The 16,251-nt window shown below is 35.9% G+C and overlaps 1 protein-coding gene across 9 annotated transcripts in view; it reads right to left on the reverse strand.

The window, feature by feature from the left end:
* NCKAP5 (NCK associated protein 5) overlaps positions 1–16,251 on the reverse strand; it is a 1,174,517-nt gene that overhangs the window by 193,025 nt on the left and 965,241 nt on the right. For all 9 annotated transcript variants that reach the window (XM_007494075.3, XM_007494074.3, XM_056797182.1 and 6 more), the window contains one exon: positions 15,804–15,923. In XM_007494075.3, coding sequence (XP_007494137.2) covers positions 15,804–15,923 — 120 coding nt within the window. The remainder of the gene's footprint in view (positions 1–15,803; positions 15,924–16,251) is intronic.

A 16,251-nucleotide genomic window follows, 5' to 3' on the forward strand; every position in this document is an offset into this window, starting at 1 on the left:
TCTGGACAAGTAATTTCAAATCTCTGGGGACCATTTCTCTCATCTGAAAATTAAGGAGTTGCACTGATATCTAAGAGTCTTTCTAGCCCTCAAGGTCTATTATATCTGGTCATGTCTCCAAAATAGGTCTGCAGTAAGAAAATTTTTTGTTCAACAAAAATACTGCATACGGCATTCTTGTTCATTCTCTCAGTAAAAGCTGAAAGATCAGCAGTGGAGTTCTGATGAAGTAGGAAGGTAGTTTACTCAAGGGTAATTCATATCCAGCCAAATCCAGAATGGTTCATCTATTTTTCCCTTCTTAAATGTGCCAGTCACTTAAATGAACTAAAAAAGCAAACATGCAGGTCTTTACAGCTAAAAATCCCTAGCATCTTTTCTTTGTCTATGGGCATACTTCCTCTTTCACCTTGACTTAAAGAGAATGGAAAGGAGAAGCAGATTTTTAAAAAAATTCAATTCATTTCATTTCATGCCACCAACCTGATTTTCTATAGGATGCTCTTTCCCTTCCTGAACCTACAGAATACCCCATCCACTTGCATGTACCCCAGGTGAGTATAACAGAGACAGTACTGAAATGGCTTCCAAAAACCTAAATTAGAATTCCAGCTTTGCCATTTATTAGTGCTGTGACCTCGGACAAATCCTCTAAGCTCTCTGAGCTTCAATTTTGTAGCATTATTGATCGATAGCTAGAAGGGATATTAGATATCTTCTCATCCAAACTCATTTTATAGATGAAGAAATGGAAGCTTGTAGAGGCTTAAGGTATTTGCCTAAGATCATATAACTAGAACCTGGCAGAGGTGGACTTCAAGCCCATATTTTCTAACTTCAGATCTAATGTTCTTTCAGTGACTACTTTGCTTTCTTATCTGTTAAATGAGGTGATTGGACCAGATATCATATAAGGTCACTATTAGTTCTCAACAAGCTTTATGGGAATAAGAATAGTGGTGTAGATTTAGTTTTCTTTTTTAATTCCCCATCGCTCTGACCTGCTGAATGGTCCGTCATGTGCTTATCCTACATTATCTGAGCCTACTCCTTCACTTCCAGCTAGGTTTGAATACTGCTCTGCATCTTTTCTATCTCTTCACATAGAAGCTCTCAACTGTCTTCCATAAACCAGCATGCACACACACACAGTAGGTATTTAATAAAAGGTTTATATCATCATAGTGGTCCAATGGATAGAGCTCTGGGTTTGAATTCAGAAAGATCTGAGTTCAAATCTGAACTCAGACACTTACTAGATGTGTATGGACAAATCCCTTAGCCCTGTTTGCCTCAGTTTCCTCATCTGTAAAATGAGCTTGGAGAAGGAAATTGCTAAACCATTTCAGTATCTTTGCTAAGAAAACCCCAAAGGGGGACATGAAGAGATTGAAAATGGTAAGACAAACAAACAAAAAACCCCAACTTATCATAGCTGCTAATCTGATAATAACTATTTATGCCATATTGCATGATGGCCTGAACCTCTTGAGGGCTTTCATCTCCTCAATTGAAACTGAAGGTAGCTAGAGTAATACTCCTCAAATGTTTCAGCTTATTCATAATGGTTCATTAAAATAAATAAATGAACCAACTCAAAAAAAATGAGTTTGGCTAGAATATAGAGTATAAAGAGGGAGCAACATGGAAATGTCTAAAAAGGTAGGTGAGAACCAGACTGTTAAGAACTTTATAAGTCAAGAAGAGGGGTTTGTATTTTATTTTAGAGGTAATTGGTTACATTTTTGGGACAGTGGAGTGACCTGGTAAGATCTGTTCTTATATGAAGATGGCAGCTGTGGGGATGATGGAAATTATGGTAAGGTAGAGGAGATGAAGATAATTGGATGATGATAACATTTATATAGTAACTTGAGCCTTTCAAAGTGCTTTACTAGAACTTTAGGAGAAGGTGCTTTTATAATCCCCATTTTAGAGATGAGGAAACTGAGGCAGATAGAGGTTAATTGACTTGCTCAAAGTCACACAGCTACTAAGTGTCTGAAGCCGATTTTAGACTCAACTCTTCCTACTTCTAGGTCCAGAACTCTATCCATTGTACTACCTCAGAGAGAAGGTAGTATCTGAAATGAATCTTAAAGGAAATCAAAGTTATGAGGAATCATAAGTGGGAGGAGGGCATTCAGTCATTCAGTCAAGTAGGATGTAAGAAGACTAGAGAGGTAAGCAGAAGCCAGGATGTGAAGAATTTTAAATAATAAATAGAGGACCTCATCATTTAATCTTGGAGATAATAGCAAGCTAGTAGAGTCTGTGCAGGGGACGGGTAGCTTAAGGGGACTGTGTCTGATTTGGTGAATCTATACTTTAGGAAATTCAGTTTGGCAGCCAAGTGGAGAAGAGATTGAAGTAGGAAGAGAAGCCAGTTTTAAAAAGGGTTATTGAAGGGGGCAGCTAGGTGACTCAGTTGATAGAGAGCCAAGCCTGGAGATGGGAAGGTCCTACATTCAAATCTGGACTTAAACGCTTCCTGGCTGTGTGACCCTGGGCAAGTCCCTTAACTCCCATTGCTTAGCCCTTACTGCTCTTCTGCCTTGGAACTGATATCTAATATCAATTCTAAGATGAAAGATAAGAACTTTTTAAAGCTATTGAAATAATTCAGGTAAGATCATATTAACTAATCAATCAGCAAGTATTTATTAAGGTACAATTATGTATCAGGTGCTATCCCATATGCTAAATGAATTCTTGACTATGGTGGTAGCTCTGCAGTAAAGAAAGGGATACATATGTGAGTGATAGTAGAGAAATAAATGAAAAGAGTTGCAACTTATTTGGATATATGGGTCAAATATCAGAAAGTAATCAAGGATGTTACCAAGATTTTGATCATGTGAGAATGGAAAGGTAGTGGTGTCTTTGACAGTTCAGAAGAGAGGAGGGTTTGGGGGGAAAGATAAAGGGTTCAGTTTTAATATATATGTAGGGTGACATAAAAGGATACATTAAAGATACCTTCAAGGAATTATCTTTGATACCTAAGAAAATGGGAGCATTGTAACCAGAAATGGTGAAGTCAAGAATAGAGAGATATCGGGGAGGGGGAAGAGAATTTATTTTCTGTAGGTATAGGGGGATGAGGCAGAGGGATACCTTAAAGATGACTTCAAGGAATGGACTTTGATGCCTAAAAGTATAGTGGTAGAAACAGAAATAGGAAGTTAGGAGGAGGAGATTCATATGGGGATAGGGATAAAGAGAATTGGTTCTGTTTGCAGCATGCTGAATTTGAGATGTAGAAAGGACATGTAGTTGGAAATATCTGATCAGCAGTTGCTGATGATAGTGTGTTTGATCTCAAAAGGAAGATAAGGCTAGAAATATAGAACTGGGAATCATCTGCAGAGAAATAATAATTGAACAACAAGAAGTGATGAAATTCCCAAAAGTGAAAGAAAGGCAGAGGGCCCTGGACAATACCATATACCATTGTTTGAACTGATGAATGGTACCTAGTGCAGGAAAAATATTACTTTAAATGGCCATTGAATTGAATTTGTACAGTCCATCCCCCATTTTAAAAAGAGATTGGGGTGTTAAGATGATTTTCTTTTCTGTTTACCACCTTTATGAGTTAGAAAGGGACAGGGTATAATCACCTACACTTTATGTGTAAGGCAAAGGGGTATGGGTCAGTGGAGTGCTGGCATCATTACCGGTTCTCTCCATACTTAGGGGAGTACCCAGCAAGCTATAGTACTTTATCCCAGTGCTTTATCCCAAAAATCCCCTCTGCCTTATACGATACGAGTGGCTTTTTTTGTGGGGTGGGGCCAAAAAGTAAAAGTGTCAGACTAGCATTCATGTTATTGATTTTGACAATTGTTCTGTTGGTCAAAGGTTTCTATTGAGAGATCATGGAAATGATTTACCTCCTTCTCTCTCTCCTGGTTTTGGTCTTATCTCTTCTCACAAAACCATCAAAAATGCAGAGCAGGTCTCCAGAGCCACCTCTTGTGTTAAAACACTCTTGCCCAACTCTGTTTGTATGCTGTGGCAGCTGGAGAATCACTGCCAGTTTCCCACAAGCAGTTCCCAAATGAGAAAGGGCAGCTCTCAAACAAGCACACCCTCCTCATGGTCAAAGAGGTGACAGAACAAAGACAGAATTACTTTGTACTCCTAGAAACACTGGTCTTTCGTGTCAGAGTTTGGGTTACTTAATCTTTTCATGCCGGGAATAAGATTTCCCTGGTGTGACATCCACTGACAGCAATGGACGTTCTGAAACTTGGAGTGCCAAGGAATTAATGTACCAATCTGCATAATCAAATCCCCAGGTAAACATCACCATTTCTTTCTCAGTACTATCTGTCTCCTGCATTCTACAAGACTTAGGATTTAGCCCAAATCCACAGAAATATAATACTTAATAACAGCTTGACAAAGGACCTTCTAAAGTTGTCATGATGAACCTTTGCAGCATGTAATTCACTAAATCTGAGAAAATCAGATTTTCTTCTCTGCATTTGAAATATGAAAACAAAAACAACAATTATAATGCCCTGAATTCTCTGTAAGACAAGGGATATTCTCTGAATTTGCATTTCAATCACATATTCCCTAGCAATATAATGTTCAATTATGTTCAGGTTTTGAACCTTCATTTCAAGTTAAATTCCTTAAAACAGCCACTGACACAGGTGGCTCAATTTTTAATTCAATTAGTCAGATTCTCTGCCCACTGAAAACTGGAAGGGAGCCTTTTCTTCAAGGTCATAAAGAGAGAGAATTTAACCATAGATTCAAGTACCATTTATTCAGAACCTACCTAGTCAATGAGAGCAATCAAGGTTAGACAAGGAATGGCCCCTACCCTCAGGGTGCTTACTGGAAAATAGAAAACTCACATATAAACACAGATCACTATAATCAATGCTACTATATAATGAGTGAATGAAAAAGCTACAAAACCAAATTCTCTCTGAATTCTGAAGAAGCTAAAGGTCCTAACTGGCAGAAGATCCAAAAGAGCTTTGTAGAGGAGATGACATTTCAACTGAGTTTTGGAGGTTTGTTAAGAATTCATCTGCTCAATATGAGGAGAGAGTATTGTAGAGTGCGAAGAACAAGGTAAACAAAGGCATAAAGGCAGAAACATAGGGGGTAAATGTGGGTGACTCCATTTTGGCTAGATCATCAATCAAAGAAATGGAAGGACATACTAAAGCATAATGTGGGAAAGGTTAGTTGGTGTCAGATCATTGAGAGCTTTAAGTGCCAGACACATATACCTAATAAACTTTACTCTGTAGACAATAGGAAGCCAGTGAAGTTTTTTAAGGCAAGGAGTGACATCATCAGGTCTAAGCATAAGGAAGACTGTTCTGGCAGCAGCATGAATGCTGGACCAGAGGTAGGAAGGCAGTGGGGGAGATGACATGAGTAGTCCAATGGTTCCAATATCTAGCACAGTACGTCACACATAGTAGGGACTTAATAAATTCTTATTAATGTATTTTAGTAAGACGAAGTTAGGGCCTTAGAGTAAAACTTATTAGCCTTTGGTAGAAGGAGCTAATACTGTGGCCTCATTAGCAACAATCAAAAGTAGTAGATGATTATAAAAAAGCTAAAGATCATACCAGAGGAGAAATTTCCTATCCATAGTGAAGAGTCAACAGGACTTCAAGGCAAAGATCAGGTTTTAAATCTGGTTCTGCTACTTGCTTTCTAAGTGACATAAGTGACTTAATGTCTTTAGTCCTTACTGAGTTATGTATCAAATTAGCAGTTGGATATTGAAGGTCCTCAATTAGAGGATAGGTGACCACTTGTGGGGAATATTATATTAGGGATTCTTTTTTGACTATTGTTTATTTTAGGAAAGATAGGAAAGCCACTGATATTATTTCTAATTCTGAAATTCTGCAATTCTCTTACAAGAAGACCAATAAGGATCCTTCTAGCTCAGACCTTATGCTCCTGTAATGTCTTCTTATCCTGTTTTATTTGAACATGGAGTAAATTTGACAGCTTTTTACTCCCATGTGCAAATATACAGTAATTTTCCCTAGGCCTATCTCTTCTCTTTTCACAAATCACTTAACCTCTCAGTGTGTTAGGTATTTCTCTAATGCCAAAAATGGCAGAGCAGGAGATGATTTGCATTGTTAGAGGGAGAGTCCTCACCCAAAGTTTCCTATATCAAAATAATCTCTCTCTCTCTCTCTCTCTCTCTCTCTCTCTCTCTCTCTCTCTCTCTCTCTCTCACACACACACACACACACACACACACACACACACACACACACACACACACACTTTTATAACTATCCTCTGCCCCCATCTTGTCTTGCCTACCTTTTCAATAGCTTCCTCTTAAAAGCAAATAACTCCAGAGTAGTGAACTACATATTGTTGCCTGGCTAATTGATAGTTACTTGACCAGTAGGTGGCATTTATTTAGCTTCCTAAACAGAATTATTGGAATTACTGGAGGCCAAAGAACTATCAGAAGATTATCCTCAACCTAGGAAGTTGGCATAGTGCTTGATATAAAATAAGTATCTAATAAATCTTTGTTTCTGAATTAAGCATTATTGAATACAGATCAATATAATAGATAAGTACCAAAAGAAGGATGAGCCATGTAAGTGAATCACAGGTGGATAAATCAGGGATGAGTTACTCTATGCAGTCAGTTTGAAAGTTGGTTACAAAGGGAAAGAGAAGAATTAATTAATATAAAGATATGGGGAGGCCATTTCAAATGGAGGGAGTTCACTCTATTTAATGATACTTACTAACATGTGAGAGATAATATGTGTATCATCCTATATAAAAGACAATCAGATGCACTCATCTATTTCAGAAAAGAAAAGGAAAAAATAGATTATTATAAAGAGGAAAGCAAGTTGGTAGAAGACCTTTACAGTATTCTGTATAGAAAGAGATATATAGATATAGATCTAAATCGACAAATATTTATCTGTAGGAAGAAGATAGCTATAAATATAGATATTTGTCTACCTATATCTATAGCTATCCTTTTCCTTTAATAATTCTTGCTTATGTTCTGCTTTCCTTCCTTGATTTGAAGTAAACTTCATTTTTGTGTTCCTCATCAAAAGTTCTTTCTGGTGGGAGCTATGTAATTTTTCAAACTGTCCCTTTCATTTCAGAAGAACTCCTTTCTTCTCCTCTGACAAATTCATGTCTTCTCCAATACTTACTGCTTGAGGCTTAATCCTGTCTTCACATTCTTCCATATGTTTTAATGTCTGTCAGAAACCAGTTATGAACCCACAGAAGTCCTCTGATGATCCTGGGCAACAAATTCAACACTGATGGATACTTCTAACATCTGTGCCACAGCGTTAGATGAAATCCCCAAAGTGTACCCTAGATTGCTCCTCATGTTGCCTTGTGGGTCTATATAAATTAGATTGTGAATCCCTTGATCAGGAACTGAATCTAAATCTATGGCTTGTAGACAGTCGCAATAGAGTTTAATCAAATTTTAAAACTACCAAAACAAACAAACAAACAAAAAACCTTTTAAAGTTTTTACCAGTGTGGAAAGATAGAATAACTTGCTCAGAATTTGTATTAACCTTCTGGATATGTTTTTACCTTTTCACTTTGGATCTTCACCTCCACCTGGTGCAAGCTTGAACTGGGGAAGCCTTGTGTCATCATGGAGCCAAAGGAAGCAGCTTCAGCACAATGGAAATAATTTTGCATGTAGCATTTAGCTCAGGTACTAGTGAAACTAGGGGGCTAGCCGGAGGTTAGCGTGTCTTGAGGATAAGACATGAAATCAGGAACACCTTAGTTCAATTCTGATTCCTATCTTTAGCTTTATGATCCTGGGAAAATTTTTTTCTCAGATTCAATTTCTTCATATTTACAGAAGGGGTTAGCAACAGGGATAGTAATACTTGCAGAACCATTCAAAAGTTGTTAAGCTTAAAGTAATTATGTAAAGTTCTTGGCAAACTTAAAAGCATTAAAATAAATATCAGTTTGTTGTTCACTTGTTTCAGTCATGTCTGACTCTTTGTGACCCTATTTAGGGTTTTCTTGGCATAGATACTGGAATGGTTTGCCATTTTCTTCTCCAGTTCATTTTACAGATGAGGAATTGAGACCAGGATCACCCAGCTAAGTGTCTGAGACCAGATTTGGAATGAGGAAGATGAGTCAGAACTCAATCTAGGGTTGCCCTACACAAATATCAGTAATGAGAAATTGTTTAGGTAGAAGAGCACTCTCATAGTACAAGAGCTAGAGAGTTGGCCTCAAAGTTAACCTGGAGTTCAATTTCTGTTTCTCACATGTATTCCTGTGTGACTCTGAGTAAGTCAATTAACCTCTCAATGCTTTAAGTAACTCTTTAAGATTATAAATTGAAGAGAAAGAGCTAACATCAGTTATTAGAAGATGACTTCTGGACGTTCCCTAGGAACTCACATGGAAATCACATGGCTAATCCCCGCCCTGTTCATATTTAAGGAGAAAAGGGAAATAGTCAGTGTTTATGACTTGTTATTGATCCTACACTTTTAGTTAGCATTGATTTAGGCGTAAAGAGATGGATCAACCAAATGTAAATCTTGGAAAATAATAACCACCAACATTTTTGCAGTAATTTAAAATTGTTGAGGCATTTCTTCTATATATCTTCTCATTTGATTGTCACAAGAAACGTGAAATAGAGACTCTCATTTTCACCTCCATTTCGCAGAAGAAGAAAGTAAGGATCAGAAAGATTAAATATATTGGTCATCATCACACAGCTAGTATCATGGGTAAAATTTGAACCAAAGTCCTAAGACCACAAGTCCAGATTTTTTCCCCTATGAAAAAATATTTTCCTTTTCTTCTTATTACAAATACAACACCAAAACATTTATGAAAGTATTAGAGAATAATACCAAGTATCATCAAGTCAGGCATCAATTAATTAATCAAATAATCATGTATTGAACTTCTTTTATGTGTTCACTACTAGGTAAGAACTCCCTGTGGGCATTTAGAAGAACAATGAGAAATAATCACTGGTTTGAAGTTGCTTACAGTCTATTTGAAAAAATAATTAGTTAAGAGTATAAGATAGCATATGATTACATGCTGAGTTGTGAGACAAACTAGAAATATTTATAATTGTTCAGAGAAATCAAAAGTTAATTAGGGCTTGGAAGACTTAATACAGGCACTGGAACTTGAAGTGGGTCTTGAAGATGGACTGGAATTTAGACAGAAAGAAGGATATGACCAAAAGTTTGATTATGAAGTCTAATATGAAGAATCAAAGAAGAAACAAGAATTCTATGCCTCCCGGGGAAACAATACAGCAGAGTAAAACAGAAACAAAGGAGTCACTGCCTTCTAAGAAGTGACAACAATATTTTCACACCTCTGTTCTGTGTTGTCAGATCTCAACAGTTCACATGAATACTATATTCCTATATCCTCTCCTTTCACTCTTGCCCCAAGGATATAGTTAGTAGACTCTTTGAAATGTCAAAAGAGGAAATAAATTTTAAAAAGGGTAGAGGCCTAAAAGCAGAAGAGAAATAAAGCTTTGGCAGAAAAACACAGTTTCCAACTCAGAGAAAAAGCAGTTTGTGCTTGAATATGGTCCTTCCATTGATTTCACTACCTCCTCTATGCTACTTCATCCCTAAGTGTTCTCTGATATATAATTTTTATCTATCTGGTGGTTTCAGTCTCAGAAATGACATTCTTCTAGTTCTTTGTTTGCTAGACTCACTTTCTTCTGGCTTTGGGGTACAGTGCAAACTGGTGTAGCATTTAGTAATAATAAGATAGCTAATATTTATATAGTGCTTAAAAGTTTGCAAAACATTTACATGCATTGTTTCATTCTCACAATAGCTATGTGATGTAGGGCTATTATTATTCCTATTTTATAGACAATGAAAATGAGGCAAATAGGACCTAGATGGATTCCTAAAAACTCATACATGTCATATCCAAATCAGGCGATTATATTCTTGTTGTCAATTGCAAGATTTCAGTTCCTTTGTATGTAACATTTTTTTATGAAAGTGTGAAACTCTCCAAATTTGCTTTCAGTAATATCTACATATATTTATCCTATCTGTTAGGAAAGTTGTAATAGAAATGGAGAACTCCTCTTTATGTTTATGTGTGTGTGTGTGTTATGATCAGTTCATGTTATAAATTATTTTCTGAAATAACAGAGGGAAAAGATACTTTTTCCACCTAAGTATCTACTTAATGATGTGAAGAACCACTCTACCTACCTGATAGCCACCTGTGGCAAGTTACTTATGAATCTGGCAGTGAGTTGAAGTGGAAGGAATACCGATTCTGGAATCAAAGTATCTGTGTCCAAATTTTTCCTGACATTTATTACCCTGGGCAAATGACTTAAACCAGCCTGCCTTCTATTTCTTTATTCTATCCTGTTAATGTCAAGGGTACCACCACCCTCCCAGTTATCCAGATTTACAACCTTGATATAATCTTCGATTCCTCACTCTCATTCACCTCACACAGCTAATCTATAATCAAGTCTGTCCTGTCTACCTTCAAATCATCTCTCTTTTATGGCCCCATTTCTCCTCTGACAGAACCACCACCCTGGTTCATACCTTTATCACCTTTCACTCCTGTTATTATAATAACAGAAGTGAAAGATGACCAATTGTAATTAGTCTCCTGATCTCAGGTTTCTCCCTATTTCAATCTATCCTCTGGTCAGCTGTCAAAATGATTTTCCTAAAGCATGAAAGCACAACCCTCCCAAATTTTTCATGTACTCTGAATATATCTTATGCCAATATAGTTATTTTCAGTCTTTTAATTATAATTTAAACTGTCAGTGCAGAGATAATCTTCCTATTTCTTTGTGTCTCCAGCACTTGGCACAATATCTCACAAATGATTTTTTGTAGACTATGCAGCTTGTCTATATCTACTTATTTATTTGTTATCTTTCCCATTAAACCAGAAGCTCCTTGATAATAGTAGCTATTTCCTACCTTTCTTTGCATCTCTAGTTTTTACCCCAGTGACTGCCATAAGGGAGTGCTTAGTAGATGCATGCTGATGGATTGACTCCATTAACAAAATATGGAGAAGGTTTGGAAGGTTTGGAATATTGGAAGGTTTCTGAGGTACTTTCTGGCTTTACATCTGTGAAGCAATGGTGCATTCTCTGATGCAACGAGAACATCTCTACTGTCTAGGGAACATTAGAGCATGCCCCCACTGATCCTTCCTCACTATCTAGCCAGTCACCAAACAGAAATGCTGGAGTTTCCTTTGCAGACAAGGAAGGTAGGCTCCTCCTCTCCAAGGAAACATCAAAGAGGATTGCTCTTTGAATGTTTCCACAGATTCATTCTCTGATGTGGAGAGTTTACTTATTCGTTCATGCACTTCTTCATTCATATATTATTTGTATATTCTATATATGCGTATATTATCAATGATTGAATATAAATTTCTTGAGGAAAGAGACTTTTATTTTTATCTTTGTATTCCTATGGCTTAGCTCAATACATGGCACAGAGTAGGTATTTAATAGGCATTAGGTGGTTTGAAGTTTCAGTTCCTATCTTATATTTACATAATTATTTTTCATATTTTCTCCATTAGAATTTGTGCTCCTTAAGAACAGAGACAAATTTTCCTCTTTGTATCCTTAGCACTTTAAATCTTAGCCAGAGATAAAAGGCATACATTTATTTACCTTTCCAATTATTCCCCAAACTAGTACCAAAACAATTAAAACTAGCATGTTCCAAAATTGTTCTCAAATAGTTAGAACCCCATATTGATAAATTACTGCCTATCTTTATGTTGCTTTGCACTATTTTACCCCTAATTAAGAAATGTAAACTTCTGGATAGTAAGCGACTTGTGTCTTGCATGTCACACAGTGTAGCACCACTTAACCATAATAACCTAACAACTGGTAATCTAGCTTCAGAAAATTCTTATAAAAATAAGTCTTACAAATTTAGGGAAAAATGAAGACAGTCTTTAAAAAAATTACACTAATATAATTGTTATTGTTGATAAAATAGCCTTTCCATTTGAAAACTTGTATAAAATATTTTTAAATTCCAAAGAAAAAGAATAAATGCATTTATTCACTTTAAAAATTCACCATTATTCATTAATCATGACCACAAATCCATATATACTATATATATACACAAAGATACAAATGCATTTATACAAACGCATCTATGTATACACACATACATAAACATATGTAAATGTGTGTCTATATATATGCATATATATTTCCATAAAAATTGCAAGTTAAAATAAACAAGAGATAAGAATTCATGTATCCTCAACAGCTGTTATTAATAATTAAATCCTTGAATCTTGATTATGGGAAAGCAAAGTAAACACAACTTTTTAGGGATGCAAGTTCCCTATTGCAGATTTGACCTAGGGAAAAAATTGAGTTAAAACGGGTTTTTTTTTAAACAATTTTTAAGTCATAAATTATGAATTAGGCTCTAACAGATAAACTAGAAAGAAAATTAATTTAGGAGATGAGATCCATTTTGCAATTCACAGAGCTATTTTATTTTAATTTGGGGGGCCAAATTACATTTTGATGTTAAGCTTAATCAAACGTCTTTCTTCCTCTGAAACGAACTGCAACTTCCTTTTATTTCCCAAAGGACCCTAAATATGTTTATTGTAAATTTCAGTGGCACATTAAGAGCACATTTCATTGCCATCTGGGACAATATAGGCTTTGGAATGACCTTGGAGCTCAGCTCACACTAAAGAGCTCTGACTCTTGTGGTTATGGATGTGGCCCTTGCTGGAATCCCAATTTGCTTCCTGGTTATTCACTCATGTCACAGAAATGGGCAAAGAGCAATGGTGATTTGTTTGGGCAAATATATATAATACTAAAATCAAAGCACTATAGAAAAAAGTCACATTTGCCCAACCCCTCTGCCAAGGTATAGTGGAAACTGCAGGAGGATGTCTCTTTTCTAGTGTTTTATACAGAACTTTGCATGCTTCAAAATGATTCAAGTGGGATGACTCCTCCTTCTATGAACTTAAGACAAATAGGAAGGTGCTCAGAAATGTGCAATCACAACAACCATGAACTGGAAGGAAAAATATGTTGTAAAATAGTACAGGGTCTAAAGATACCTAGTTGGGAAATCAAATCTGAGTAGAGAAAACGAAGTCTGAAAAATTGGAAAGAGAAAATTCAAAAGCAGTTTAAATTAAGAGGCACACACACACAGATATGCACATTGTATATACATATGAGAAAATGAGCCTTGTGGACAGAGTGCTCGCTTATAAAGAAATACAATGATGGAAGCATTGTTTTGAACACTACTCGAAAAGGCATTAAAGAGAGTATCCAAACAAGTAAAACTTTTCCTTTTTTCGGGGCTTTAGTTAAGTTTTAGCCTACTCAACTGTGTAAAATGTTGCAACTGTGTATTTTCATTTAAAATAACAACATTCTGTATGGAAAAGTAGTTATAATATTGATCAAATCACTTCCTAAAGGTAGTGGCAGAGTGAAGAGATATTATGAGTAACAACATGTCTCTGGAAGCCCAGAAATTAGTGAACAAAGTATGGTATATGAATAAAAAGGAATATTCTTGCATCATGAGAAATAATGTATATGAGGCATTCAGAAAAAACTGGAAAATTCATATGAAATGGTTCAGACTAAAGAGATCAAAATTTAGATATAATAATTAACATTGGTATAACACTTTGAGGTTTTCAATACATTTTTCATATGTAATATCTTTGGTGTTGATAATAACTAAAATAATGTAAATGAAAATAATTCCAAAAGGCAATAAATTTTAGATTAAATGAAATGGCCAAAATAGGTCTTATACCATACTTCCCAGTAGAATGGTGGTAGAGAGCAAGGGCATAGGATATCACAAATGGCTGTAGCACACAGATTGTTAAGCAAAACCACAGGCTGGTTTTACTTAACTTTTTTTTTTGTAATAAAGGAGGGTTCTGTAGAGGGGAAGAAGGCATCATATATTGGTAAATAGGTCATAAAATGTATCAATGAACCTTTGGGGAAAATTATTATGTGATAGGGTCATAAAATTATAACCAAGAATAGTGGTTAGAGATGTGTTCTCATTTTACAGATGAAGACATAGAGACCTAGAGAAGTAAGCTAACAAAGGTCTCTGTTTTGTTCTCTAGCCATTTCTCCAGGTGTCTCTCTGCCTGTCTGCATCTCTATCTCTCTTTTTAATACATTACAGAATAACTGACAAAGCTGGTGTTATAATTCAGGTCTTTTCTTCTTTCTTTCTTTCTTTCTTTCTTTCTTTCTTTCTTTCTTTCTTTCTTTCTTTCTTTCTTTCTTTCTTTCTTTCTTTCTTTCTTTCTTTCTTTCTTTCTTTCTTTCTTTCTTTCTTTCTTTCTTTCTTTCTTTCTTTCTTTCTTTCTTTCTTTCTTTCTTTCTTTCTCTCTCCCCCCTCTCTCTTTCTTTCTTTCCTTGGTTCCAAGGCAGAAGAGGGATAAGGGCTGGGTAATGAGTATTAAGTGACTTGCCTAGTGTCACAAAGCTAGGAAGTGTTTAAGACCAGATTTGAACACAGGACCTCTCTAAGCCTGGTTCTCAATCTCCTGAGATACCCAACTGCCCCCAGAACTCAGGTCTTTTTATTATAAATAAAAAAATATTCTTCCAATGTATAGTGGATATAATCTTGGCCTTAGATTGAAGAAAACATAATTGAGACTTGATTACCTCATTTGTAAAATAAGGATAATAAATACCTGCCATATTTATTCCAAAGGATTATTGAGAGGCTCAAATAATGTATACAAAGTATTCATAAACTTTAAAGCACTGTATAATTATTAATTATTATTATATCATATATATCAAAAAGGCAGAACCTGTGCGAATTAAAAACAAACTCAGAAGCATCCTGAATCACTTCCACTGCATATGTTTTAACCAATGACAGTTAATTTTGTCAGTATTTCCATAATTCACTGAACTCAGAAAGATTCATACACAAAGAATTCACTCTTTATTCACAAATGAAGATAGACATGAATGGGCACTCTACTGACAGAAAATGGCACTGAATGAAGATAGAGTGCAAGAGGAGCATGGATTGCATTGGTTTATTTACTACAGAGACTTTCCCTGGGCCAACATCCTCAAAACTGTCTTTTGCAAGCACATAGAAAGTGTACTTGATTGTTAACTTCAGAGAACATTTGTTGTAAGGGTAATGCATCTCAAGAACTGTCTCAGGGAAGGGTCTCAATTTGACCAGCTTGAACTCACGATAAATGAAAAACAAAGTCACTTCTGTAACTGGTTACTGTATATACAATACAGCAACCCCCCTTCCCCCCTAACCCCCCCCCCCCACTACACTTTCACTTCAAAGATTCTGAAGTTAAACAAATCGCTTTCCATTTCACATAAAACTATTCATTACTTATCAACAAATGGAAAAGTTCTAATACTGGTCTGCAAATTTTTCAATAAGTCTTGGGCTCCTTCCACCATTCCATTTAGTTTACTCTAAGACACCTTCTGGTATTCATTGCATGCATCCCTTTACCAATTCTCTGTTGGCTTTGTTTTTGTCTTCTGTTTTTCCCCCTCTCATATGTATGCAGCACAGAAGTTGGAATCTGGTGGAGTCCTCTTTCAAATTCAACACTATCCATGACACTAGAGACCTTCTTCTCAGGGAATTACAACTTGTCTCTATTAATATCCTATCAGAAAAAGGGTTTCATTAGCACAGCTTGTTCCCCATGTAGGTACATACCTGAAGGAGTAGATCTGATGCTGGTTTGACTCTCTGTTGAAACAGCACATTTAATGTTCGATTCTGTTGTTCCAAATCAAATACTCTTGTTTTCAACTTTACACACTCCTCCCTCAGGTCCTGCAGCAAGCATTGAGAAAGGGGGAAAGGCTGTCAGAGAGACTCAATTATATTTTGCACTATTTTGTATAATGTTTTGGGACAATTTCGGTAAAGAATTGTGGTTTTATTGTTAAGAATCCCCAGAAATAAATCAAATATGAGATTTTCCAATACAAGTCACTGTCTGATAGGATTATTATGTGTGGGGGAAGCTGATTTTAAAAAGAAGAAACACTTCAAATCAGAAATAGATCAATGTGGTACACTATTTTTTAACAACTATAAATCTTAGTCATATAAAGTCAATTTGTGTTTCCACCTATATATTTTGCTTCTTCACTGTCTT

This window comes from Monodelphis domestica, chromosome 4 (assembly GCF_027887165.1).
Source record: "Monodelphis domestica isolate mMonDom1 chromosome 4, mMonDom1.pri, whole genome shotgun sequence".
Lineage (NCBI taxonomy): Eukaryota > Metazoa > Chordata > Mammalia > Didelphimorphia > Didelphidae > Monodelphis > Monodelphis domestica.